This window comes from Odocoileus virginianus, chromosome 5 (genome assembly GCF_023699985.2).
Source record: "Odocoileus virginianus isolate 20LAN1187 ecotype Illinois chromosome 5, Ovbor_1.2, whole genome shotgun sequence".
Taxonomy (NCBI): Eukaryota; Metazoa; Chordata; class Mammalia; order Artiodactyla; family Cervidae; genus Odocoileus; species Odocoileus virginianus.
The window spans coordinates 83,893,117-83,919,747 of NC_069678.1; the positions used below are offsets into that span (position 1 = coordinate 83,893,117).

At 43.1% G+C, this 26,631-nt stretch overlaps 2 protein-coding genes and 1 long non-coding RNA gene across 10 annotated transcripts in view; 1 reads left to right on the forward strand and 2 right to left on the reverse strand.

Annotated features, from left to right (window-relative positions):
- Nucleotides 1-234: 234 nt before the first annotated feature.
- Nucleotides 235-16,649, reverse strand: PPIH (peptidylprolyl isomerase H). The gene is made up of 10 exons (XM_020914745.2): nucleotides 16,542-16,649; nucleotides 16,140-16,204; nucleotides 15,816-15,839; nucleotides 15,501-15,545; nucleotides 15,202-15,244; nucleotides 11,697-11,789; nucleotides 8,688-8,775; nucleotides 8,157-8,197; nucleotides 7,455-7,544; nucleotides 235-438 (listed from the first exon to the last, which is right to left on the reverse strand). The coding sequence occupies exons 1-9, from the start codon at nucleotides 16,605-16,607 to the stop codon at nucleotides 7,476-7,478; spliced, it is 534 nt and encodes a 177-aa protein (XP_020770404.1). The 5' UTR covers nucleotides 16,608-16,649; the 3' UTR covers nucleotides 235-438; nucleotides 7,455-7,475.
- Nucleotides 16,650-16,729: 80 nt separating this feature from the next.
- LOC139035265 (uncharacterized) lies at nucleotides 16,730-18,040 on the forward strand. The gene is made up of 2 exons (XR_011487926.1): nucleotides 16,730-16,909; nucleotides 17,703-18,040. It is a non-coding gene; the product is annotated as an uncharacterized lncRNA (long non-coding RNA).
- Nucleotides 18,041-20,832: 2,792 nt separating this feature from the next.
- CCDC30 (coiled-coil domain containing 30) overlaps nucleotides 20,833-26,631 on the reverse strand; it is a 119,872-nt gene continuing 114,073 nt past the window's right edge. For 7 of the 8 annotated variants that reach the window (XM_070468330.1, XM_070468328.1, XM_070468333.1 and 4 more), the window contains 3 exons: nucleotides 25,645-25,759; nucleotides 21,426-21,493; nucleotides 20,833-21,189 (listed from right to left, as the gene is read on the reverse strand). In XM_070468330.1, the coding sequence (XP_070324431.1) occupies nucleotides 21,012-21,189; nucleotides 21,426-21,493; nucleotides 25,645-25,759 (361 nt within the window). In that variant the 3' untranslated portion in view covers nucleotides 20,833-21,011. Of the gene's footprint in view, nucleotides 21,190-21,425; nucleotides 21,494-24,382; nucleotides 24,621-25,644; nucleotides 25,760-26,631 lie in introns of those variants that run through there. The other variant, XM_070468331.1, reaches the window with a different exon arrangement.

The window sequence follows — 26,631 nt, forward strand, 5'->3', positions numbered from 1 at the left end:
ACATCTTTGGAAGAAATAGTGCTAGAAGGCCCTGGAGCTTTGTCTTCTTTGCCTGATTAGCTTTAACCTAAGAGGGGACTGCTACAACTGCTTATAAATCTGAGGCATCAACTCTGCATAGCAAAAGCCTGCCTCTGGTCCATGCTGGTCTCTAGGGAGAGCCAGTTCTCCTAGCTGGAGCTAAGGCATGAGGAGGTAGGGCTATCATTACAACCATTCAAGAAGAACACAACATACAAAGAAAAAAAAGCTTTATTTACAGTTTAAAACTTAAACACAAAAGTTTGGGTTTTGAATCTGTGATGCTTCCAAGGTCTCTTTCTTGATCAAATGGGGCAGCAGCCAGCAGGGAAGCCAACACAGGGGCCAATCCAGGTTATCTTACTCAAGAGTATCCCATCGAGCAAGGGAAGGCCTGCAGTGGCAGAGGTGGAGGGTCTGCGAGGGATGGAAGAGAGAAGCCACTCAGAGGGGACAGGCCACGAGAGAAAACACTCGCAGCTCTCCTCTGCACCCCAAACCCTCCTGTCCCCAAAGAGCAGAACCACTCTGATTCTCGCCACCGGACAGACCTTTGGTGCCCTACAGCAGAGTGGAGAGGGATATTACATAAGAACCAAGAAAGAAGCTATTAATAATATTTACAGCCAATACACTGTCTCATTTATTATTTACTCCTCACAGTTCTATGTAGTATATATAATTAAGCAAAGGGCAAAACTAGGGTTCTCAGGGGTTTAATGGCCTGACAGTGATGGGGCTTCCTGGTCTACTTGGCTCCAAAGTCTGTGTGCTTTCTGCCAGACCTTGATGGCTCTCTGGAGCGCTAGAACAAAGAGCAATCCCTTTTCCTTGAAGGTTTTGGGCCCAGGGCTATAAAGAAACGAAACTCCACACCCTCTGTTTATGGCCTTGGAGTTGGCTGTAGTACAAGAAAGGGGTGAGTACACTCAGCTGCCACTGCCCCTCCCCCTAAACATGGCTAACGCTCCTCCTTCTCCAGAGCACAGTGGGTCCTGGCGTCACAGCGCAGGCTCAGACAGAAGTCTAATCCCAGGTCCTCAAGGAGAATGTACAAAGATGTGTGATTGCACTTCACAAGTTGCATGGTGATCCAGGACCTAAGCTCTAATCCCTGACCAGGCACTGTGTGAGTAGGTATGGTCCCTGCCTCAAGGAATTCTGAGTCTAGAGAAAACCAGACCAACACATTCATGATACATTGTGTTAAATGTGGGAATAGAGACGTGAACCAAGTACTGTGGGTACACCCAGGAGGGGACCAGGGAATGATGCACAAACTGATGTTAGCCACATGCTCCTGGAAGTACTGGAGGAACTAGGATTAGTTAAAACTGCAGATACACAGTATGTATTTCTGTGTATCTGAAGTGTGTATTATAAAATACATGCCCAATGTAGAAAATTCAAGCACATAAACTGAAAAGAACATCTTCAACTATCTCTACCCTGCAGAGGTAACCATTACCACCACTCAGCAATCCATCGCTACAGTAATTTCTGAGAGTAATTCTAAATAAACATCATGATTGTATAATGTGATCTATCTTGACTTTGTCCCTTAATGTATCTTAGAAATCTGCCAACACATACAGATCTACTTCTTTCTTTTTACAGCTATATAGTATTCCATGGACATGATGTATCACTCTGTATACCGGGTTTCAGGGCAGGGAGCTTTGCCTTTGTACTGGAGGAACTGGAATAGAGCCATTCTCTCCTCCCTGCCCTTTATAGCTGGCAGGGCTTCTGACTTTCAGGGCAGGGAACAAACAGTGTTACACACCCAGCAGGTATACAGATATTTGCTGCCCTGCTCCCTAGACCCATATTTCCATGTGGAACCTCTCCTCTGGCCAGACTGCTGCAGTGGACATCTCACTGGCCTCTAGCCTATCCTCCACACTTCTGAATAAAAAAAAGTCAGTTACAGTGTTCTGCTCAAAAACCTTCAGTGGCTCCTACTGGCCTGGTTCTTTTTGGACAGCCAGGCCACCGTCTGGAATCTCAGAAGCATGGTGGACTCTCACCATGGGGTGGGAGGGGGCTGGGGGGAAGTTGTACATACTGCCTTAAAGCTCACCCCCACCATGAGGTTAACATATGAATGCGTCAGCCTGCGCTGGATCTCACATCTGTCCTGGCCTCCTCTAGCCTCGCCTCTGTTTGCTTTTCACACCTTGCTTTGGCTGTACTGAATTACTTGCAGTCTCCCTAACACTTCCTGCGGTTTCCTGCGGTTTGCACCTTTGCTCATGCTATTCCCCTGTGCCTGGAATGCTCTCCCATCTTAGCTACGTGACAAGCTCCGTTCTTGTACTCAGGTGAAACATCTCTCCTGCAGTCTTCCTGAACACTCCAGGCAGACACAAGCATTCATTTTCCTTCATCTTAAAAGCTCCAGTCCGGTGCTTTATTTTACTGTAATTTTCAGTTTCCCTAAGAGACTGTGAGTTCCTTGAAGGTAAGAACTGGGCTTTCTAAGTTTGTAGCCTCATCTGCAGCGTGGAGCCTATCTTAATTATTTAGTTCTTAGTTGTGAAATGAATGGTTAGCCAAGGTGTCTTTCAGCATCTTCCTCTACAGGAATGTATCAAACCTACAGGAAATCCCAGGTTGGGATGTGCACTCAAGTTTGAGAAATACTGTCTGGGAGGACTTAAACTCAGGCATCACAACAGCAGCTTCACATCTCTTATCATAGCCACCATCCACAGGTGCAATTAGTTTTTAACCTACTGACTATTTGAACTTGAATAACACCTCATTGTAAGCTATGATAGCTGTAAAATTATGTGCTATGCTAATTATATTTTCTCCTAAAAGACAAATATTAAAAAACATTCATCCAGCACCACCTAAAACAGGGTTACCCACATTTCTCTGGTAAGAAGCCTCTGAGACGCTTGTAACAAACATGGCGTCCAGGATCCTACCTCACATTCACTCAGACTCTTGAGGGATGGGGGAGGGCAACTGGGAATTAGTAGGCTTAACAAATGCTCCTATGTGATTCTTATCTTCAGGGGAATCTGGGGACCAATGAATTTAAAGACAGACCTCTACTGCTTGACAGCACCAGATCTGGGGATCACAGAGAGACTAGCAGGGCTGTCAAAGGGCACAGCCACTCTTTTCCAAGAGACTCTCAGGCTTTCAAAACAGAGGTTCCACCGCCCCCACACCTCCACCATGTGGCTGTAAGTAGCCAAAAACCCAGTTCACTCTACAGTAGGAGAATCCTGTTTTGAAAGCCTGAGAGTCTCTTGGAAAAGAGTGGCTGTGCGCTGACAGCCCTGCTAGTCTCTCTGTGATCCCCAGATCTGGTGCTGTCAAGCAGTAGAGATCTTTCTTTAAATTCATTGGTCCCCAAATTCCCCTGAAGATAAGACTCACGCTTCCCTGATAGCTCAGTTGGTAATGAATCCGCCTGCAATGCAGGAGACCCCAGTTCTATTCCTGGGTCTGGAAGATCTGCTGGAGAAGGGATAGGCTACCCACTCCAGTATTCTTGGGCTTCTCTTGTGGCTCAGCTGGTAAGGAATCCGCCCGCAATGCGGAAGACCTGGGTTTGATCCCTGGCTTGGGAAGATTCCCTAGAGAAGGGAAAGGCTACCCACTCCAGTATTCTGGCCTGGACAATTTCAAGTACTGTTTAGTCCCTGGGGTTGCAAAGAGCCGGACATGACTGAGCAACTTTCAGTTTCAAACAAATTCATAATAAAAAGCTTTCAAAGCACCCACTGAGATAAAACCTAGGTTTCTGCATCTAGAGTTGTATATTAACAGAAAACTTCATTTTCACTACAACCTAGGTCAGGACCTAAGGTAAAGCACAGAAGTCGTGAAAGGAAGGGCTTCGGCGGAGGTATAGCTGACCGAGTGACTTCACCTGTCTTCTGTCTCCTTCCTACATTCCTCGATTCCCAGTGCCTAGGCACAAGGCCTCAAATGCCTGATAAGTGAATTATTGATTTGAATGCAGTAGATTCCTGCTGGACTGAGAGCAACAAAAGATTATCTCCTCCTGTGTCTTTTCTGATTGGAACATGGTGAGTTCACAATTAAAAGACAGGCTGTTATTTCCCTGTGGCCTTGCTACTCCAGGTCAGCGTCAGCATCACCTGAGAGCTGGTCAGAAATGCAAAACCTGAGGTCCCATCCAGACCAACTGAGTCAGAACCAGCACCGTAACAAGACCTCCCCGTGACTCATATGTGCACTAAAGTTTGAGAAATACTGCCTAGGAGGACTTAAAAACATCTATACTGGTTGTGAAACATTACTCCGCCCAGACACTACCTGAGGGATCTGAAATACTCCTTTAGAAATTGAGAGATATTTGTAACTTTACAGCTGGGGAGAAAACATGATGGAAGGAAACCATACTCCTGGGGGAATTACTCACCTCTTTTCCTCACTTTCTCCCAAATCCATTACTCAGAAACCCAAAGTGAGGACCCCATCTGTGGAATGCCTTAAGGTCAGATTACCACTTAGATTCCCTACACCTTAAAACCTATGAGTTTTCAGCTTGGTAAAGTTAAATGAGATAATTAAAGTAAGGTTCTTAGCTCAGAATTTGAGCACCAGAAATATTCACTAAGTGACAGAATTGCTTTTACTCTATTGTCTCTAAATATAAGCTAAGAAAGATTTAATTTTGGGCAAGTCAAGGTTAGAAGACTAAATTGAAGGTATCACGTGTGGCTCTTTAAATTTAATTAAAGTTACATAAAGATAAAAATTGAGTCCCTCAGTCACAGCAGCCCCATTTCCAATGCTCAAAGGTCACATGTAGCTGGAAGCTACCATAATGGATAGCACAGATGCAAAACATTTCCATCATCACAGAAAGGAATACCTCCTGGACAGTATGGATGTAGAGGACCTCTGGAGCATCAAAGGGCACCCCTGGGATTTGTCCTGCTTGGGGTTGAATAGGCTGAAAAGAAGGGCTTTCATAGAGGCAAAGGTTTACATGACGTTCGCTCATAGCAGTGAGGAGAGGAGGGTTGATGATTGCCACCTTCAGAAGACAAACTCCTAACATGGATTTCCAGTAACTTTTTGTAAGGGACTCAGAAAAATGTAGAGAAAAGGCGACAAACATAAAGGGATTTGTAAACTTGACTGTTTTTAATGATCTGTCCTCCAGTGGTGATCAGTGGTCAGTCTTTAGAAGGAAAAGGACCAGTGAGTTCAACTTTAGTTCAGCCCAGAAAAGAGGGGGAGAGGGAGTGAAGAGCAGTGAGAGCCTGGGGCCCCCAGTGCCAGCAGAAAAGACAGTGTAGCGTGTCAGCTGGGCCTGAGAAGGAAGCGTTTGGCTGGACAAGGGTCCATGTGAGCTTTCAGCACACACTTGTGCATTCCTGCCCTGGCATCTGCTCACACCAGATCCATGCCCAAAATGCCTGACATTCTCCCTCTCTATTAACTCATGTAATAAATTTTAAGTGAATGCCTTTAAGTGCCAGATGTTGTGAACACAAAGGAAGTCACAGATGGAGGTATGCACAGTCATTAAGATGCTCTGGTATTTGACTAGATCTCCATTTGAAAAAACGGCAGAATCCAGAAAAATAAATTCTAGATACTTTTGTAAGAAAAACTACAGAAACATTAGGCATTATGACTGAGGTAGTAAGGACCTTCTTAAACAAGATTAAAACACAACACAAGGGAAAAGATTAAAAATTCTGATCTCATCAAAATTAAGAACTTCTCTTTAACAAAGGATATCACCAAAGTTAAAATAAGCAACCTACTGCCAATTTTTTTTAACATATATTTGGGACAAAATGGCCACAACATAAAAAATAAGAACTAAGACACAGAAATGTACATTTAATTCAAGTCTAATTGTATAATTAAAAATTTGTAATTATTCAGATATATGCTACAAATATATTGCATATCAGTTTTGTTTTAAGTACTACATAGTTTTTCATGAATCATATAGGAAAAGTCTTCCAGACATATGTCAAATGGAAATAAAATGATTAACAAATATTGGGTTGGCCCAAAAGTTCGTATGGTTTTTCTGTAACATCATATGACATACCTGAACAAACTTTTTGGCCAACTGAATAGTATAATGCCATTTAGGAAAAAACAAAACCTCCCCAAATTAGATTGGCAAAGAAAAGGCCCTATGGACATAAATCAGACTGATATAGCAGTTGCCTCTGAGAGCAGTGGGATGGGGATGCAGACGGGGGTGGGGGGCGAACTGTCAAGGAAAAGGGGGGTTTTAGCTGTTCTGTGTGAAAATTTTCACATGTTGCTTTCCTAACTAAAAATAAATAACCAAACGAAATACGTGAATCGTGATTGGATTTCTTTTTTTTAAGAGCTTAGAAAAGTTACTTTGTGGATAACCGGGGAAGTTTGAACTTGTATATCAGACAATATTATTGTGGTTATGCACGATGTTCTTATTTTTAGCAGTCACTTGCTGAAGTATTTAGGGGTAAGGTGTCAAGAAGTCCTCGAACTTCCAGATGGGAAAGAAATGAAGTAAGGGAAAGAAAGGAAAGAGGAATAGGAGAGGAACAGAGGGAATGGGAATGGGAGGAGAGGGGAGAAGACAAAAGTCTCAGCAAAATGCTAAAACAAGAATGCTAAATATTGGCAAAGTTAGGGGAAAAGTATACAGGTGTTCAATGTACTATTCTCCCAATTACCCTGCAGGTTGAAAATTTAAGGGAAAAAAGAGGAAAGAAAGGCGGAGCACTAGCATTCTTTACCGAGCGGGAGTGCTCACTTTCTTTCTTGCACTCATGTAACACTGAACAGCATCACTCATACTACTAGTGATCACTTCTGAGGGTGTGTTTATTCCCCGTAAGTTCCTAAAAGCTGGAGGCATCTTTCAGTGGTTTTCCCATTCTCCATGTCCAATGTCCAGCACAGACTGGGGGGTGAGTAGTAAGCCTGGGTAGGAAGTGAGTCTTTGTGGACTGAGAAACGTGTCACATTCACCTCTGAGTCTGGCAAACACAAAGTCAGGGCCTGGGACTGCAGCGTCAGTCCTGATGAGAGGCTTGAAAAGAGAGTCTCCTGGCTGCCCAGGCTGCTCCCAATCACCCAGGGCTTTCTAAGTGGGATACTGAATGAAACAAGTGTCTAACAGTGCTGTCAGAAAGTGCCTGATGGGTTTCAGGTTGATAGTTTGTAAACTATAAAGTGTTAGAGAAATAAAGTGTCCCACTCAACCTTCCTCTTTTGATCCTTACAGTGACCCTGGGAGACAGGCATTATCACCATTGGACAGATGAGAAAAACAGGCTCAGGGAAGGCAGTCAACTTCTCTTTAGGTCACACAGACAGAAAATGTGCTCAATCCCGCATCTTCAGGTCTAAAGTTCTTTCCACCAGACCATGCTGCCCTCTCTGGGATCCTGACTCCTAATCAGGAAAGACACACTTACCTGATTCAGTCTCCCTCTGGACTACATCTCCCCACACTGTGAGATCACCACAGGCAGCTTGGGTTTATTGTTGGGGCCTGTGGGAACATTCTAGGAGAGAAAGCACAGTGGTGATTCCGCCACTCTGACACCCCTCACCACACACTTACTGATGCCTCCCAGCCCCTGTGCTAAGGATTGACGACTCATGGGCTGATCTGACAGGAATATAATACAGATCAAAGAGAAAATGTACAATCTCAAAAAACAAAACAAAACAAAACAACCCATCATACTCATGACATATAAAAATGCAGTAAGTTGTAAGACAGAGTAGAGGAAACAGCATGAGCAAAGACTCAGGGCAGGAAGGAGCAAGAGGCAGGGATGTGTATGCGCATTTAAGGAAGGGCTAGTAGTCTGATGTGACTAGAACACGAAGTGGCAGCAGCAGAAGGGGCAGAAGAGGTCACGGAGAGGAAGGCAGGGGCTCAGTCATGAAGAAGCTTGAACACAACGCTGAGGATTGCATCAAGTAGGGGCAAGAGTCAGCAGAGGCCAAAGCTCAGTTCGCGGAAGAGAGGCTAACTTAGGGCCCAGAACCCTTCGGAGGCACACGGTGTCTCCTCCCTGTGAAGCCTGGTTCTCCCGCTCCTCAATACTAGTCAGGTAGTACGAGGCCAGAATGGCTGAAACAGAGGAGATCAACACCACAGGACTCACCTCAATCTTTCTCATCACCAAAAGTCCATCAATGATTTTTCCTGTGGGAAGAGTATGAGCTGGACTTGACTACTCTCATTTGCATAGTATCTTCCAGCCCCCCACGGCCCATTCTCAGCCATTATCTTATTTGAACCGCAGATTAACATTACAAAATTAATATTCAGTGGAAATGAAATGTTTCCCAAGGTCACAGGTAGTAAGGAACAGAATTAGGGCTCATACCTAGGTCGGAGCAATTGCGAAGCCCCACTGTACCATGCTGCCTGTGTGGTATATCTTAATGCTGCCATCCCCCGCAGACACACCTACACCTACACAGACACATTGCCCGGGTGGCTACTCACTGCATCATCTGGCCCTTTTGTCATCCCCTCTAACCACATATCCTCCCCACCCACCATGGCTTCCTCCTTCCTAACTACTACCCAGGGCAGTTACACCCTTCGAGCACAAGAGTTGGGGGACCAGTTCCTTTAGAAGCTCCACGCTGGGTGAGGGGACCTGGACTAGGACAGGAACAGGACTCACCAAACACCACGTGCTTCCCATCTAGCCAATCACACTTAGAGCAGGTGATGAAAAACTGGCAGCCATTTGTGCTGGGACCGCTGTTTGCCTGATGGAAACCAGACAGACACACTGTGAGTTTTCCTGGCCATGTTAGCTAAAGGGCCAAACTCCCTAAGAGACTGTAGCCCTGACTCCTCCGTGCTATTTCAGCAAATCTGACTGAGCATCGACTGTGAGCCAGGGTCTGATCTAGGACCCAAGGACACAGAGAGGAACAGAATACACAATTTCTGCCCTCAAAGAGCTAGACCCTTCAATAACTACACATGTCTCCTACAGTGTGAATTTTTATAATGGAAAAAATTGTTTACGGAATCTGATTTGCTGTATTTAGGCCAGTACTGGTAATAACTGGATCACATTTAACGAATTAACTACCAGCTCACAAAAAGCCTGTCACTTGTGCCGTAAACTGTTTTTTGTCTGAATGGCTCTGTACTGTCCCCAAATAATGGTAATAAAAAAATTTAAGGTGCAAAAAGTGGCCATACTAGTGCTACGCTAGAAAAAAAGATTCCGTTTAATTAACGACGTGGTTTTTACAGCTACACCCCAAGTCCTTTACTATTGAATTTTACAGGAAGAATTATTTTTTAAAATTGAGGATCTGAAATTCTCCAGCCATATTCTCCTCTCTTGAAGTTGTTTTTGTATCATCACACTTCACAATGCATTATATAATGACAACACAAAGCAATCAGCAAACCCACGTCATGTTTCAGCAGCACTACCTTACCACATCGTCTGTGTAACTATGTGAATATTTCACTGCATACTTCCCTTGTTTTGAAAACTGAGTAGAAAATGGAAAACTGAAAGCGCTAGTACTATTCAAAGCACAGGTCTCACAAAAGTAATACTATGGAAACAACACTGGAAATCATCAGATAGGTCACTAGCCTTAACTGGATGTTTAGTGGATTTAAATTAGTTGAGTCTGTGTTTAACACTGAAGGAATGAAAATGTGTATAAAATACATTAAAGACTTTGTCTAGAAGGGATTTCACATTATATTTTAGAAATTCCCCATGTGAGATGAGACTATTTTTGGTTTTTGTTCATGTATGCAGGAACATCTCACATTAGCAAGGACTGCCTGAGCCAGTGGGAACAGAGCTAACTCTTGAATGAAGGCAGACTCCTCAGTGGTCCCACTTCTTTTTCCTTCTTTTCTTCTCTTCCTCCCTCCCTCCCTCTTGTTTTTCCTATCTACCTACCTTACTGCTCAATGTATAAACATTTATCAGTAGGCAGGCAGGAAAACAGTCATACAACATGTGTTTTTCGTCTGTCATTTATCCAGTCTTCCAGGCAGAATAGCTTACTGGTTCAGAGAACAAGCTCTGGAGCCAGATGATCTATCTTGAATCCCAGCCCCACTACTGCCTGTGATCTAGTTTAGCTGCATAACCTCTCTGCAGAGAGAGGTTTTTTGCACTATCTCAAAGGGATGCTAAAGATTAAAATGAATTAATGCAAACAAGTCGCTGTTGAGAATATGCTCAACATTAGCCTTTATTCTGATTATCTTTCAGTCATTCACCAGTATCTGCTCAGCACCTTTCCGTATCAGGTAGTCAGACTAGGAGATCAATGCAACTCAGTCTCTGCTCTTGAGGAACAAGACAACTGTTCTACGAAGTGAGTGACAGCACAACCAGTGTCAGCCTGAAGGCAGCAGAAAGCAAAGTTTCCTTCCATTTTCTTTCTGACCCCTCCCCAGATGCTTAATAGTGGCACACACCTAGAGGGGTTCCAATTCTCACGACGATGACCCAAGTCCACCTAAGCCCCTTCAGCATGGTACAGTGCTTGCCCAGCCTGACTTTTCTAAAAGGTTTGTACATTGTCTGTTATGCTAGGCTCACCTAGAGTGTTATGGCAGCCTCCTAATTGGCTTCTCTGCCCTATCCTCTTCATTCTTATCTGCCACTCAAACACTGCAGCCAGGATTTTCATTTTAAAACACAAAGTCGATCAGCTCTGTTCAAAAAAGTGTATGGCTTTCCACATTCCATGAAATCAAGTCCACATAACCTCATCCTTATTCTGGCATTTAGAGCCTTTCAGGAGCTAGACCCGCCTGTCTCTCCAGTGGTCTCTACTAGTTCACTCCCTCCCCTATCCACAACCTATGTTCTGGTCACACGTCTTCTGTCTAGGCTGTTTTATCTGGCAGAGAACTTCTCTGGATCTTCGCAGCAATTACTCTCATTCTTTGGGGCCCTCACAGTACTCTTACATACACTGAGGTGACCTCCCCTTAGTACACTGATGGTGGGAATTATACACTGGACTCATCATTCAGCATGTGTGGCACCCGCCTAGAGGGCAGGGATCAGGTTTGTATCCTCAGGTGGGGAGGGAGAGGGTTGGACAATGAGAAGGAAGCAAGGTGAGAGGGGTAAGGGAAAATGAGGAGTGAGGGGTGAGTAAGGAGCAGTGAAGTGGGAATAAGCAGGGATGTGTAGATGGGGGGCTAAAGGAGGTGGGCAGGGGGACAGAGAGAGGCGCGAGATGTTTGAGTGGGGTTGTAAATGGGCAGAGAGGGTCCTGGGAGTGAGAAGGAGTGGTGTCTGACCTGAACAGGGCGAGCAGCCAGCAGGCAATGTGAGGGAGGGTCAGGGGTGAGCGGCGTGACGGGTGTGTGAACACTGGGTCTCGACAGCACAGCTGGCTGCATTCTAAGCAGCAAGGCTGAGTGCCCAGCCACAAGTCCTGGCTCACACAAAGTAAGAAAACACACAGCAGGGTTCGATTTTGGCTCCCTGGCTGGCTAGTGGGTCCAGCCCCCTAAAACCAAACCAGACTGAGGAAAGAGGTATACAGGGCAGAGCTGAGTCCTGGGTCAAGCAAGGCTAGGAAAGCATTTCCTTCTGTCCCGAGAGACTGCGCTGGGCCTCCAGAGGGCCCAGAATCCGGCTGGCTGCAAACCTAGCTCCATACGTTGACTGGTCCTCACTTACCATGGAAAGAAGGCCTGGAGCCGAGTGTCTAAGCTTAAAATTTTCATCTGCGAATGGCCCCCGGTAGATACTGGCAACTCCGGTACCATCTCCCTGAGCAGAGAGAAGGAACTGTTAGTGACGTGTGAGCGTTGGCTCTCAGAGCTCACAGGAAGCAGCTGCTGCACCCGAAGCCTCGCTGCTTTAAAGTTCTCTTATTCCTGCAAGTCACTTTGGGAGCCACATCTCTTTAACCCTATCCTGTAATCAAAACAAGCCCCATCCAAGGCATGTGCAGCCCACAGTTCGGCTTGGGCACCTCACTGAGAAAAAAACAACAGGTCACATAGCTAGGCCTCTAGAAAGGTGTATTAAGATACAAGCAAAGCAGAGGATAGGAAACAGTGATTACATATATAATCAAAGCCCTTTCCAAAGACTCTCTTGCCTTCAGTCATATATGAGAATCCATTTAACTGACTATTTCCCCTCTCCTCTCAACTATGCAGGGGGGTAGGCTCTTGGAAGTCTAGTCCGTATGACAAGATACCACCCTTCTGGCTAAAGCTGAGGTGAGGGGAAGTTGAGGGGAGAATGTAGGGCCAGAGTTCCTTCTCTGGGAAGCATGAAATAGAATATATGCTCTCTGGAGGCTGAATTTGTACTGTGTAAACCTGGAAGTTGGAGGTGACTATCTTCAGCAAGGTGGATTGGATAAGAAAAAGACACTGCAATACACATGTATAGAGAGCTCTAGAGAAACAGAAAGAAAGGACCGTCTGGTTCTGTGACTCTCCAGTTCCTAGACCTATTTCTTCCTTTGGCTTCCACGAAACACCTGTCATAAATCCCCAATTTCTGCTTAAACTAGCTCTATTTTTGGTATCCCTCTGCTCTTCTAACAACTCCACGGAACATGTATGGAGTTCATCTTCCCCATCTTCCAGGTGAGCGAACTTAAGTCAGGATAATAAAGCCGCCCGACCAAGGCTTTGCCTGTAGTACCTTAAACAGAACCCCAGGGGTTTAAAGTTAATATTGGGAGACTACCAAAGACCAATCTCTCCCAGCCAGTTAGTAAACAAAAAGAATATTCGGTACATAATGGGATGTGAAAACACTGACTCAGTGCAGAATCAAGGGGCCCTTACTGGAGCAAAGACCACTAAAGGGGATTAACATAAGCCAGGGAAGGAAAAATACTCTCAAACTGTTTGATTAAAAGTTATTGGTACAACCAAGCTCTGTATAGTGGAAAAATGGGCTTTGAGTTCCAGATCTAACATTTATGAGCTGGGGAAGTCACTTCCTATCTCTGAGCCCCAGTTTCCTCAACTATCAAGTGAAAATGAAATCACCTACTCCTTACAACATTGCCAAAAAGATGCAATAATAGTGTCTATGAGAAAAACTTTTTGCGATCCACATAGCTCTGTGTAAATGTGAGCCATTGTATCTTTGTTGTTACTGTTGTCCAGTCACTAAGTCATGTCTGACTCTTGTGACCCCATGGATGTAGCCCACCAGGCTCCTCTGTCCATGGGATTTCTTTAACTAGACCTAAATACACACATACACATAGAAGGAAGAGAAAACATGTCCCTTTTCAATTTCAAAAAAACCTAGAGAAAAGATCAGTTATTGCATCATTCTCTATAATCACACTGTCTACTGTGATCCAGAAGCCAGAAAAGGGAAAATGACCAAATTAATTTGCAGGACAAGAAACAGAAAGCAACTTAAATCTTCAACGATAGTGGACTGATCAAATAAATTCACTGGGAACAAATTAGTGAACAAATACTGCTCACTGAGGGAACAGTAGGGAGTAATTAGCAAGAATGGTTTGGAAGAAGACAGTGACAAGGGAAAACACAATGATTGAGCACAAATTTTTAAAAGTTTAAGTCTGTTAAAAGATACCTGACACACAAATGTACGCAACAATAAGATGGGCAACTGTAAAGTAAAATGCCAAGAGTATATTCCTTGAGACAATTTATTTTCATTTTTGTACTCTTCTTTTCCAACCAGAAAAAAAAATTATTAAACAAATTTTAAAACACATTATTAAAACAAACAAGCAAGCAAATATTCTTAGTCCAACTTTAGAAGGTCTCAAATTCTGCTTCTACCTGTTGCTCATTCTATTTTTTCTGCCCTAAGGGTGGCTCTGAGTAATTTCTTCTCTCTGACAGCCTTCTTCTGGCTGACTAACTGCTAACTCTAGAACTATCAGCAAGTGAGCACATGTGCCTGGCACAAGTGAGCACATGTGACCCGTAAGAAGTTGGTCCTATCCCTGCTAAGACAATATAGAAGTATAGAAGCCTTTGGGAAGAAAAGAAAGAACCCAAACAATAGCATCTTAGCCCTTCTTACCTGTCAATAAAAAAGGATTATGGTCACCCCAAGCCCTACTCCAATCAGTTGTGGCCAGGGGTTGCAAATTTAAAAGCCTATAGGAGTAGGTGACATAAAGAAGGGAAGCAAGTAGTGGGAACTGTGGTGAAATAATGACATACCCGTCTAAAGGCAGGTGTCACTTGACTCAGCCAATTGTTGCTGCATGAGAAACACAGGCCAAGTGCACCCCTACTTTTCATTTGTAACAAAGAAAACAAAACTCCAGAACTTTCCAGTAAAATTCCCCAGTTTTACAACATTATACAGATGAAACAAAGCATATCTGTTTCTGATTCAGCCCCAAATCTGCCACTTTGTAAACTTATCTGGGGAGGAAAGACAGAGATCTTAAAAAACTCCTAAGAGTCAAACTAAATATACATGTAAAGGATAAAGAATGTCTCCCAGATCCAAGAGAACAGCAACATGACTAACCAAATGATATTAATAAGAAAGATCATGCACAGAAATGGGTGGGTAAGGACAAGCGTAGCTTTCAGAAAGCATAAATTTGGTTTATTCAGAACCCTGCAAGGTTGGTGGAAGTGAAGGAGGCTTGAAATGGGGATGCATACAGTCTCATTGCAAGAAAAGTCATGCTTAGCAATGAAGGATTAATTCAATGGGTTCTCCTAGTGAATAGGGAAAATATCCTTCCAGAACTCTCTCTGATGCCTTGCCCACTAATGAACTTGATTAAAAAAATAGTAACTCACCTTTCCAGGCACTGGGTTACCAGAAGCGGATGGGAAATCAGGGCATAAGCATTTAGCTCACTGGAAAGGGACTTGCCCCCATTTAGAAAAAAATAACTGTAACTGATTTCCAGCTAAATTCCATGCGACCAATTAATTTGGGTCTGTCATGGATCACCTATAGGTATGCTGGGCAAGTCAGTTCCCAGCCCTAAAAGGCTGAGATTTGGAAGTCAGTGACTTAATCAAAGTGCTGATGTCATCTAGTAATGCAGTGAGTAGCAACCATCACAGGACATTCCCATTCCCACCTCCTCTCCCAGCAAACTTGGCTACTGTTCTCAGGTCCCTGAGGAGCAGCTTCAATAACAACAACAACAACAACAAAACTTTTAGGTCCTTAATAGGAAAGGAATAGTACTTACATTAACAAAATCTCCACCCTGAATCATGAAATCTTTTATGACCCTGAAACAGAGAACAAAGGATCCTGGGAGAAGATTCTGTGGTTTGGAATAACATTAATTTCAAAATATAATGTTTATCACTTTGGTTGTAAGTCAGTCTTCAAATCAATGGCTGAGTTCACCAAAACAACCCTTCTCAAGGACTAAGAATTATGCTATGGTTTTGTTTTCCTCTGAAGAGACTAATCACCCAAGGAAGTAATTCTAAACAATACTAATTCTAAAAGTCCCCCAGGATGGCTTGCCAAAAGCCTTACCTGTGGAAGGTGCTCCCCTTGTATCCTATCGGAACCCCATCTTTTCTATAAGCAAAAAGAAAGAGACTTGAAATGACAACAGGTAAACACGGCCTTTCAAGCTTACCACACAGTCGAGCCAGAGATACTCTTCTAAAGACGGTCGGGAGGAGAGACGAAGAAGGCAAATGAACTGAGTACAGACCCATAGTAATACCTTCTATTACTGTCCCCAGCAATCATTCAAGGCCTGCCGGTGATTCCCCAATACCCTCACTGCATACTCAGGACACCCCTCAGGAGCAAGCAGACAAATCAACCACGTCTGAGACTGACCTGAATTCTCCTGTGCAGAACTGCCTGAAAAGAAAAAGAGTGAACGATTCAGTCGCCATGGCATCACAACTCTGAGCGCCCCTAACCTCGGCGGGAAGGGGAGACGTCGGCTCTAGCCAGCCCACCAATCGGCGGGTCAGACGTCCAGGCATACAGATTAACAACATAAACTGAAAAGGGAACAGTCAAGACTATTCAGAGCGATACCCAGAGAAGTCAGATCTCAAGGACGGTGAATGAACGGATAGAGGTAGGCAGAAGATTCCACAGACAGGCCCAGCTTTCTCGTTTGGTTTATCCTGCAAAGCTGGAACATCTCCTTACCTAAAATTCTCCGCCGTCTTAGGCACAACGTCTGCAAAGAGCTCAATCTTCATACGACCAACTTCCTGCAACCGGCGAGAGACGTTCAGAAAGCCCAGTCCAAGCCCGTGAAGGCCTCACCGAACGGGGAACCCTCGGGCCCCCATGCCGCTTGGTCTGTCCCACCTCCGCCTCCATAGCCTACTCTTCCTTTCCAACCGGTCCCTCCACCAGCGCGGCGCTAGGCTGCGCAAGACTCCTCCTCTTCCTCCTCCCTCACCCCGGCCCCGCAGATCGGTAGATGCTGGTTCAATTTCACTTTTTGGCTCCCCGAGTTTGCTACACCTGAGGAGGTGAGATCTGCCTGCCAGACCGCGTGCACGTTCCCTTTGGCATCGGGCTGGCTGGCTGCCAAGACCTCACCTGGCCGCCAATGCTGACATCAAAGAATACCACGGGATTGACAGGGCTTGAATTTGCCACCGCCATGCCTCTGACCCGGAAGCAAAAGTCGGGAGCGCGGGGTTCCGGCGATTCTATGCCCCTGCTCGGCCGGGAGGTGTTTATTTCCGGCACAGGCGCAGGCGCAGGAAGAGGCGGGGGCGGCCGGCCCAGCCCCCGGAAGCTCTCCGCCTTCGACGCTAAACTGGGTGCTGCGAGGGTGGCCGGGGCTTCCTTCTGTTTTGACAACTAGTGTTACCTCACCTGAGTCTCCTTGAGCGCTGAGTTGGGAGGAAGTCCTCGGCCTTTTTTTGCTCGAGGCCCACGGGCATCCCATTCACTTGGATACAGTAAGTGCAGTACAGATTATTCTCGCTCAGGCTACGGGCCTTGGACTAGGCCCTTCAGGATCCTTATCAGCCTTTGCAACCAAGACCTATCTGAACCATCGTATGTGCGGCTTCTTACCCCTTTTCACTAGTCTGGAGGCCCATGGAAGCAAAAACCGTGTTTATATTCAGAGCTTAAAACAACCTGGCATATAAGGCTTGTTCAGTAAGTTCAGCACTTTCTTGAAGTCAGGCACTAGACTTTTAATTCCAGTTTTCCCACAAGCTTCCGCTTTCATCATCTCCAAGTCACTTACTGCAGAGCAGCTAGAGCTTTTAAATGAATCTGCTTATAGATCACTCATGGTTTCCCTTATTTAGAATAAAATCCAGTTCCTTACATAAAAGACCTACATTACATTATCTGGCCACCTACCTGGGACTCTAGCCTGTTCCTGTAGGTCATGGAGACTCGAATTCTATTTAGGGCCTGTTAACTGACTTTAATATTCTTCTAGGTCTTCATGAGGGTGGGGAGTGGCCTTGTAGGTCAAGTCTCAGCTCAGGTTTTCAGTCAGGAACATTGCACCCAATCTAAAGTAGCCCTCTGCCACTCTTTTGGACAGATTATTGATTGTCTTCATGCCATTCAGCATCCAAAATTATATGGTTTCCCCACCTCACCAGCTGCTTCACACTTGTTTTAACTCCATGAAAATCAAACTGGGTCCTTCGTAAAAACCAGGTTCCTTTGCAAAGCTTATGAATAACCTATCTAAAACGTTCCCTTTCTTGTCCACCTGTTTCCCTCAAGGTTGTGGAGTACCAAAGAAAAATGGATTGAGACAGCAGGCCCTTGCAGGACACTACTGTGTATAAAACCCTTTCTTCTGTACCTGATTCCTTGTTTGTAGAAAGACTTGAGCCTTCTGGACCTTGTTCCAAAGAGGAGATCCAAACAGTTCCTAGTGAAGGACATGAGGGAAAGCAAAAACAAAGGAAAAGCAGTCACAGAATTATAGTTCAGGGACTTCCCTGGTGGGCCAGTGGTTAAGACTGTGCTTCCAGCACATGCATGGGTTTGATCTCTGGTCAGAGAACTATGATCCTGTCTGCCGCACAGCAATAAATAAATAAAATTTTAGTTGACTTTGCTGTACACCTGAAACTAACAACACTGTTAATCAACTACAATTAAATGTAAAAAAAATGTATTTCAGTGATAAAACAGAGCCTCAGTCCCTCCTCATGGGATATATGTAATAATCTGATACAGGTCTTTGAGTGCTGCAGGAACTAAAGCCCTCACCCAGGTGGAGGATGGTAAGTACCTTTTGAGAAGCCAGACTGGTGGGAAGCCAGGTTAATGATTGAGATTCCTGGAACGTCACCCTGTTACCTCACCACCATCCAGTCAGAAGAAAGTCATACACTCTACAGTCATCACCCCCAAATGATGCCTTTAAAAACTATTCCCTGAAAACTCATGGAAAGTTTGGGTCTTTCCAGCAGGAACCACCTGTTCTTGCATGGCCCATGCAATAAAACTTTCTCTCCTCCAAATTCTAATTTTTCTATTTGTTTGTTCTCACTGTTCTGCAGGCACAGGGACTTGGGTTTGTCAACAAAAAATGACACTTTCCGCGTCTGTCTTCACAGGTGTGCCCACTATTCAATAAATAGATTCAATGACTTGAATGAGTTGGGTAAGGCTTGGATCTAATATCATAGCTATTATTTCCTATATCCTATGACCACCCTTTTGGTCTGAGGAAGCAAAGCTTACATATAAAAATTCAGTGTGTCTCAACTTAGTTCAGTTCAGTTATGTTCGACTCTTTGCAACCCCATGAACCGCAGCATGCCAGGCCTCCCTGTCCATCACCAACTCCCAGAGTTCACCCAGACCCATGTCCATTGAGTTGGTGATGCCATCCACCCATCTCATCCTCTGTCGTCCCCTTCTTCTCATGCCCTCAATCTTTCCCAGCATCAGGGTCTTTTCAAATGAGTCAGCTCTTCGCATCAGGTGGCAAAAGTATTGGGAGTTTCAGCGTCAGCATCCGTCCTACCAATGAACACCCAGGACTGATCTCCTTTAGGATGGACTGGTTGGATCTCCTTGTAGTCCAAGGCACTCTCAAGAGTCTTCTCCAATACCACAGTTCAAAAGCATCAGTTCTTTGGTGCTCAGCTTTCTTTATAGTCCAACTCTCACATCCATACATGACCACTGGAAAAACCATAGCCTTGACTAGACAGACCTTTGTTGACAAAGTAATGTCTCTGCTTTTCAATATGCTGTCTAGGTTGGTCATAACTTTCTTTCCAAGGAGTAAGCATCTTTTAATTTCATGGCTGCAATCACCATCTGCAGTGATTTTGGAGCCCCCCCCAAAAAAGTCAGCCACTGTTTCCCCATCTATTTGCCATGAAGTGATGGGACCGGATGCCATGATCTTAGTTTTCTGAATGTTGAGCTTTAAGCCAACTTTTTCACTCTCTTTCACTTTCATCAAGAGGCTTTTTAGTTCTTATTCACTTTCTTCCATAAGGGTGGTGTCATCTGCATATCTGAGGTTATTGATATTTCTCCTGGCAATCTTGATTCCAGCTTGTGCTTCCTCCAGCCCAGCATTTCTCATGATGTACTCTGCATGTAAGTTAAATAAGCAGGGTGACAATATACAGCCTTGACGTACTCCTTTTCCTGTTTGGAACCAGTCTGTTGTTCCATGTCCAGAACTGTTGCTTCTTGACCTGCATACAGGTTTCTCAAGAGGCAGGTCAGGTGGTCTGGTATTCCCATCTCTTTCAGAAATTTCCAGTTTATTGTGATCCACACAGTCAAAGGCTTTGGCATAGTCAATAAAGCAGAAATAGATGTTTTTCTGGAACTCTCTTGCTTTTTCGATGATCCATTGGATGTTGGCAATTTGATCTCAACTTAAGGGGTCTTTTAAAATAACTTCTGGTTACTTTCTCTCTCCATTTGGTTTCCCTCTACTTCCAATTGAAGGTATAGAAGAAAGAGGAGAAGGAGCAGCAGAAATCATCCTTCAGTATAGTTTTATACCAACTATTTAGAATAATTTTTTATATTGATAATATCTTACATTGATGAGGTTACAGAAAAACTAGTACACCCAAACTGCTATTGAAAATAAATAATGATGTCTAAGTGTTTATTAAGCTGTTACTAAGTGCTGCATACATGGTTTATTTCATTTGGTCCTCACAACTCTAGGATAGGAACTACTATTGCTCCCATTTTATGGATCAAGAAATTGAGGCTTAAAGAGTTAAACTATAGAAAGAATATGTTGACACAGTCTTTTTAAAACAATTTAGCAAGTGATGTATCAAAACTATATATCATTTATATCCTTTAACCCAATCATGCCCATCTCGTAAATGTGTTTTCTGGATAACTCAAGAAAAGAGCTACATTTACAAAGACTTTCATCACAGCAATAATCTTAAAATAGTAAAAAAGTAGAAATAAATGTCAAACTACAGACCAGTTTGTAGGACAACATGATAGGATACCATATGGTTACTAAAAGAATAATTATGAAGACTGATGAAATATGGGGAAATGTTTTATGACATATTAAATTTAAAATCAGACTGAAAATGAATATATAGTATAATCATTTAAAATATGTACATTTGAATAAGAACCAGGAAAGGATAAATGAAAGTAGTTGTGTCAAAAATGTGGGCTTTATAGGTTTTTTTCTTTCTCAAATATTTGCTTTAAGGTGATTACATTATTTTTTCTTTTAAATTAAAAAATAATACCCATGATAATAAGAATAGATAGAATGCTGAATTAGCTGTATATGTGCTCTGCTGAACAACAACCTTATTAAACCACTAAATTTATGTCATGACATAGATCAATACAAGGCATTAGAGGATACCAAAAAAAACTTGAGAAATCCATTTGTAGAACAGGTTTAATGAATTTGTCAACAATTTTGAAGATTCCTGGTTGATGTCCAGTGAGGACCTGCCCAAACTCTTCTCCATGTCATGTTCCACCTGCACACCCAAGCTTCAGGTTAGCAGCTTTGATCAGTCTATTAGACACTGATGATTTTCTAGATCTGACTTCGTTTTATTTTTGAATGAGATGTGTTTCTTTCACAGAAGCCATGTTTATGTATCCAGCTTCAGAATTCTGTGAACAGGAAAGGGACTTGAGGGACTTGGGGTCTGCCACTGTTTCTTCTAACCTCTGTTCTTCAGTCTCTTGAAGACTTCCAGCGGACTCTACCGAACCCATTCCTGAAAAACTAAGAAGGGCCTTATGTGAGGACCACATAACATGGATTCTTTTCTACCTTAAGTCAGGATTCTGTCAAGTGTGAAGGTGAAGTGGTAGCAAGGGAAGGAGGAGTTACAAGAAGATTTAGATACTAAATATAGAGAAAATTACCTCTAAATACTATGCTTTCTCAGGCCAGCAACTAGAACTAGCTAGGCAGCCATGACTCTCAGGCATGCAAATGATGGTTTTGATTTTACTAACCTGGAGTTTGGTAAGTACATGATTTTATTCAATACTTCAGATTCACGGATGTCACAAACTGTTGTTTCCTTAAAAGAAAGGATGAGTATTAAATTATAATCATAGACCATTGGTGATATGTATTTTTTTATACATATTTTTGGTTAAAAGTGTAATACCCTCACCTCATACCTATTAGACTAACTATCACCAAAAAAACAAGAGATAACAAATGCTGGAGAAGATATGGAAAAAAGGGAAAACTTCTGCACTGTTCATGGGAATGTAAATTGGTACAGCCACTGTAGAAGACATATGGAGGTTCCTAAAAAAATTAAAAAGAGATCTACCATATTATCCAGCTGTCTTACTTCTAGGTATGTACCTGGCAGAAGTGAAATCACTGTCCCAAAGAGATATCTATATTACATGTTTAGAGGAGCTTTATTTACAATAGCCAAAATATGGACAACTTAGGTGTCCATGATGGACACATGGATAAAGAATATGTGTACAATATGATACTATTCAGCAAAATGAAAAATTTTAAATAAGGAAATCCTGCAATCTGTGACAACATGAATGGACTTTGAGGTCATCGTGCTGAGTAAAATAAGTCAGAGAGAAAGACAAATACTGTATGATCTTACATATACTTGGAGTTTAAAAAAAAACAAAACTAACCTTCTTGAAATAGAGACCAGATTTATGGTTGTCAGGGATGGGGGAATTAGGTGAATGTGATCAGTGGTATGAACTTTCTCTTGTAAGAGAAATAAGTTCTTGGGATGTAATGTAAAACATGATGACTACTTAACAGCACTGCATTGTATATATTGACAGTTGCTAAGAGAGTAGAACTTAAAAGTTCTCATCATGAGGAAAAAAAAATTGTACCTATATGAGATGATGCATGTTAACTCATCTTACAGTGGTGATCATTTTGTAATAAATACATATAATAAATCATTATATTGTATACTTTCAACTTAAATGTTATATGTAATTTATATCATAAAAATTTGGGGGATATAATCCCTAATATCTATGGAATATTTGACAATTCTACATCTCATACTTTTAACAACAAAAAACCAAACAACTGGAGTTAAAAAATGGGCAGAAGAGCTAAAGAAACATTTTTCCCCAGGAAGACATGTAGATGGCCAACAGGCACATGAAAAGATGTTGAACAACACTTAATTACTAGGGAAATGCAAATCAAAACCACAATGAGATATTACCTCATGCCCGTTAAAATGGTTGTTATCAAAAAGGCAAGAAATAACAACTGCTGGCAAGGATGTGGAGAAACGGGAACCCTCATACACTGTTGGTGGGAATGTAAATTGGTACAGCCACCGTGGAAAACAGTATGGAGACTCCTGAAGAAACTAAAAGCTACCACATGTTCCAGTCCCACTTCTGGGTATTTCTCTGAAGAATATGACAACAGTAATTTGAAAAGTATATGTGGACTTCCTTGGTGGTCCAGTGGTTAAGAATCTGCCTGCTAATGCAGAGGACACAGACTCAGTCCCTGATCAGGGAAGACTATATGCTGGGGGGCAACTAAGCCTGTGCGCCACAGCTACTGAGCTCATGTGCCACAACTACCGAAGCCCACGCTCTAGAGCCCCTGCTCTTCAACAAGAGAAGCCACTGCAGTAAGCAGTCTGTGCCTCACACCTAGAGAACAGCCCCCGCTCACTGCAACTAGAGAAAGTCCTTGCACAGCAATGAAGACCCAGGGTAGCCTATATAAATATTAATAAATAAATTTTTTAAAAAAAGAAAAGCTATGGCATTAATAACAATAGTCAAGATATGGAGACACCCTAAGTGCCCTTCAATGCATGAATGGTGGATAAAGAAGACTATAAATAAATAAAGATGAAATTTTGCCATTTGTAACAATGTGGGTGAACAACAAGGTATTATGCTAAGTGAAATAAGTCAGAGAGAAAGACAAATACCATGTGGTTTCTTCCCTCGCAGCTCAGTTGTTAAAGAATCTACCTGCAATGCAGGAGACCTGGGTTCAACTTCTGCGTCAGGAAAATCCCCTGGAGAAGGAAATGGCAACCCACTTCAGTTTTCTTGCCTGGAGAATCCCATGGACAGAGAAGCCTGGCAGGCTATAGTCCATGAATCTCAAGAGTCTAACACAACTTGGTGACTAAACCTACCTTAATTCATTTAACTCATATGTGGAATAATAAGCAAACAAAAATAAACAGATAGATACAGAGAACAGAGTAGTGGTTACCAGAGGGGAAAGTGGGTAAGGGTGAAATGGGCAGAAGTGTTCTACTGTTATGGTGATGAATAGAAACTATACATTTTTGGTGGTGAGCATGCCGTAGTGTATACAGAAGTCAAGGTATAATTGTTATATACCTGAGACCTATATAATGTTATAAACCAATGTTAGGGTAGGGTAGGTAGGTTTAGTTGCTAAGTCATGTCTGACTCTTGTGACCCCATGGACTGTAGCCTGCCAGGCTCCTCTGTGCATGGGATCTCCAGGCAAGAAAACTGTAGTGGGTTGCCATTTCCTTCTCTAGATCTTCCTGACTGAGGAATTGAACCTAGATATCCTGCATTGCAGGCAGATTCATCACCAACTGAGCCACAAGGGAAGAAACCAATGTTACCTCAATAAATAAAATTATTTTAAAAATAATAAATAAATGCCAGACTTTCTACATTAGTGCTTTTCACTGCTAGCCTGATTTTATTTTTTTTAATTATGAAATTATGATAACACATTTATAGGAGACTTGGAAAATACAGAAAAAGTTACCTATAACTGCTAGCCTGTTTTTTATGTCTGCTTTTCCACATTAATAACCTCATATTAGCTGATGTAATCATTCCAATATATTTACCTAGTTAAGCTTTTACTTAATACTCTGGTAAACATTTTCTGTCCCTTTATAACGTAAAAAAAGTTACCTGTTTGGAGCTCCATGATCTTTTACATTTTCATTTATTTATTTGTTTACTTTTGGCTGCACTCGGTCTTCATTGGTTTTCGTGTGGGCTTTCTCTAGTTGTGGCAAGCGAGGGCTACTTTTCATTGTAGTGAATGGGCTTCTCACTGCAGTGGCTTCTCTTGTTGTGGAGAACAGGCTCTAGGCTCCAGTAGTTGCAGTGTTCCCTACACTGGCAGGCAGATTTTATCCACTGCGCCACCAGGGAAGTCCTCCATGACTTTAAAAACCAAATATTCTTTCTCAGGAAAATACAGACCAAAACACACCAGAGACGTGGTCACAGAGCATATAAAGACCATGTCAGAAACTGGGAGTTTTACCCTGAAGACTGCAGGAAGTTCTTGCGCAGCACTGAGTCCTCTGCTCAGACTACATGTATTTTCTAAAGACCCCTTCAGCTACAGACTAAGAACCACAGGACTTATAAGACAAAGGCTAGGAAGATGGCAGAGGGGAGATGAGACATGTCTTTCCATGGACCCTAAACCAATAAGCAGGATCTATTGTGAAGTATCCTGGGAAGAAAGGCCTAGCAGATGATATAAGCCAGGGAAGAAAGCAAGTAGGCTCCATCCTGGATTCAGAATTCAGCTCTGCTTACTGAAGTCCCTCTGGCTGACTCGGTCACCAGCCAGACCCTGGATCTCATCTGAATGTAGACTATTTGCTGCATCTCTCTGGACTTGGCTACTTGTCTGCCAGGACTTTTGTAACATAATTGCATTTCTCTGACTCAGATGTTCTCCTTCAACTTAACTCCTTGCCAGACCAGACTAGCTTCACTTTACCTTTCTGAGCCTCAGATGGGCTCATCTCTCAAGATGGGGATAGAATAATACAAGGCAAACAGGGTAGCTGAGAAGGAGGCATATGTGTGAGGACATTTAACATCCTTTCATTCTCAAATATATATGGAGCACCTGTTCATAGATACAGCAACGTATGAGATGTAACCCTTTTCCTCCAGGATGTCACTGCTGAGATGATGAGAGAGAAGTGAAAAGGCAATGACAGTACAGTGTGTTAAGGAAGAAGCTGGGAGGCATACACAGAGTGCTTTGGGATCACATTGGAGGAGCCAGTCGAACAAAAGCTGACCCAATGAGCAAGTTGGTCAAGAGCTATCTCAAGGCCTGCTCCCTGGGTGTGCAGCCAGTGAACCTCTTCCATAGTCCACCAAGGCCAAGTTCAGGCTACAGCTTCATGCAGAAGGTGAAGGGAAGAGAAGACAGCAGCCTTACCTCCCCTCTGTGGATCTGGATGCTCTTTATGATATGCTCTAGGAGATCAACCTCCTGTGTCAGCTGGAGACTGTTTTTCTGTAGCTGCTTATTTTCTTCATCCAGGACAAGTACTCTAAGGATGGCATAGATCAGAGGCGTAACTTAACATTTCCGGATCATCCAAAAAACTCTCTTCCACTTCCCACTAGCTCTGGGTCTTAGCCCACTGCCAAATTTTAGAACCAACTTTGCCAGAATAATTCCCACCATATTCCAAAACCAAGTGAAAATGAGTAAGCTTCTGGCTTATACACAGTCATTAAATAGAGAATAGAGACACACTCTATGCAAGAATATGAAAGGCACAGTTCCAGCCCTTGAGAAACCTAAGAAATGATATGATCGCATTTAGGGGCGGGACTCTGCATCCCTTCTAACATTGTAGCCACACGGCCTGCATCTGGTTCTGATCTCAGTCACCCCATGTTTTTATTTCAATAGTAGTTGAAGTAAAAACAGTAGCAGCAGCAGCATTAGTAGCAGCAGTAGCCACTTTACCAAGTACTTACCATGCATGTAGGCACTGTGAACTATCTATACAGCACATGCATGCTAAGTTGCTTCAGTCATGTCCAACTGTTTGCGATCCTATGGACCATAGCCGCCAGGCTCCTCTGTCCATGGGATTCTCCAGACAAGAATACTGGAGTGGGTTGTCATGCCCTCCTCCAGGGGATCTTCCTGACCCAGGAATCGAACCAGCATCTCTTATATCTCCTGCACTGGCAGATGAGTTCTTTACCACTAGTGCCACCTGGGAAGCCCATCTATACAGTAAACACTTAAAACTTTTCATGTATTGGCTCCTTTAATCCTCACAACGAGCCCATGAAATAGATACTGTTATGAAGTCTTATTTTGCAGGTAAGGAAACTGAGGCTCAGAATGGGGAAAGTAACTTATGTAAAAAGATAAAACCAGAAAGTCGTACAGCTGAGATGCCAG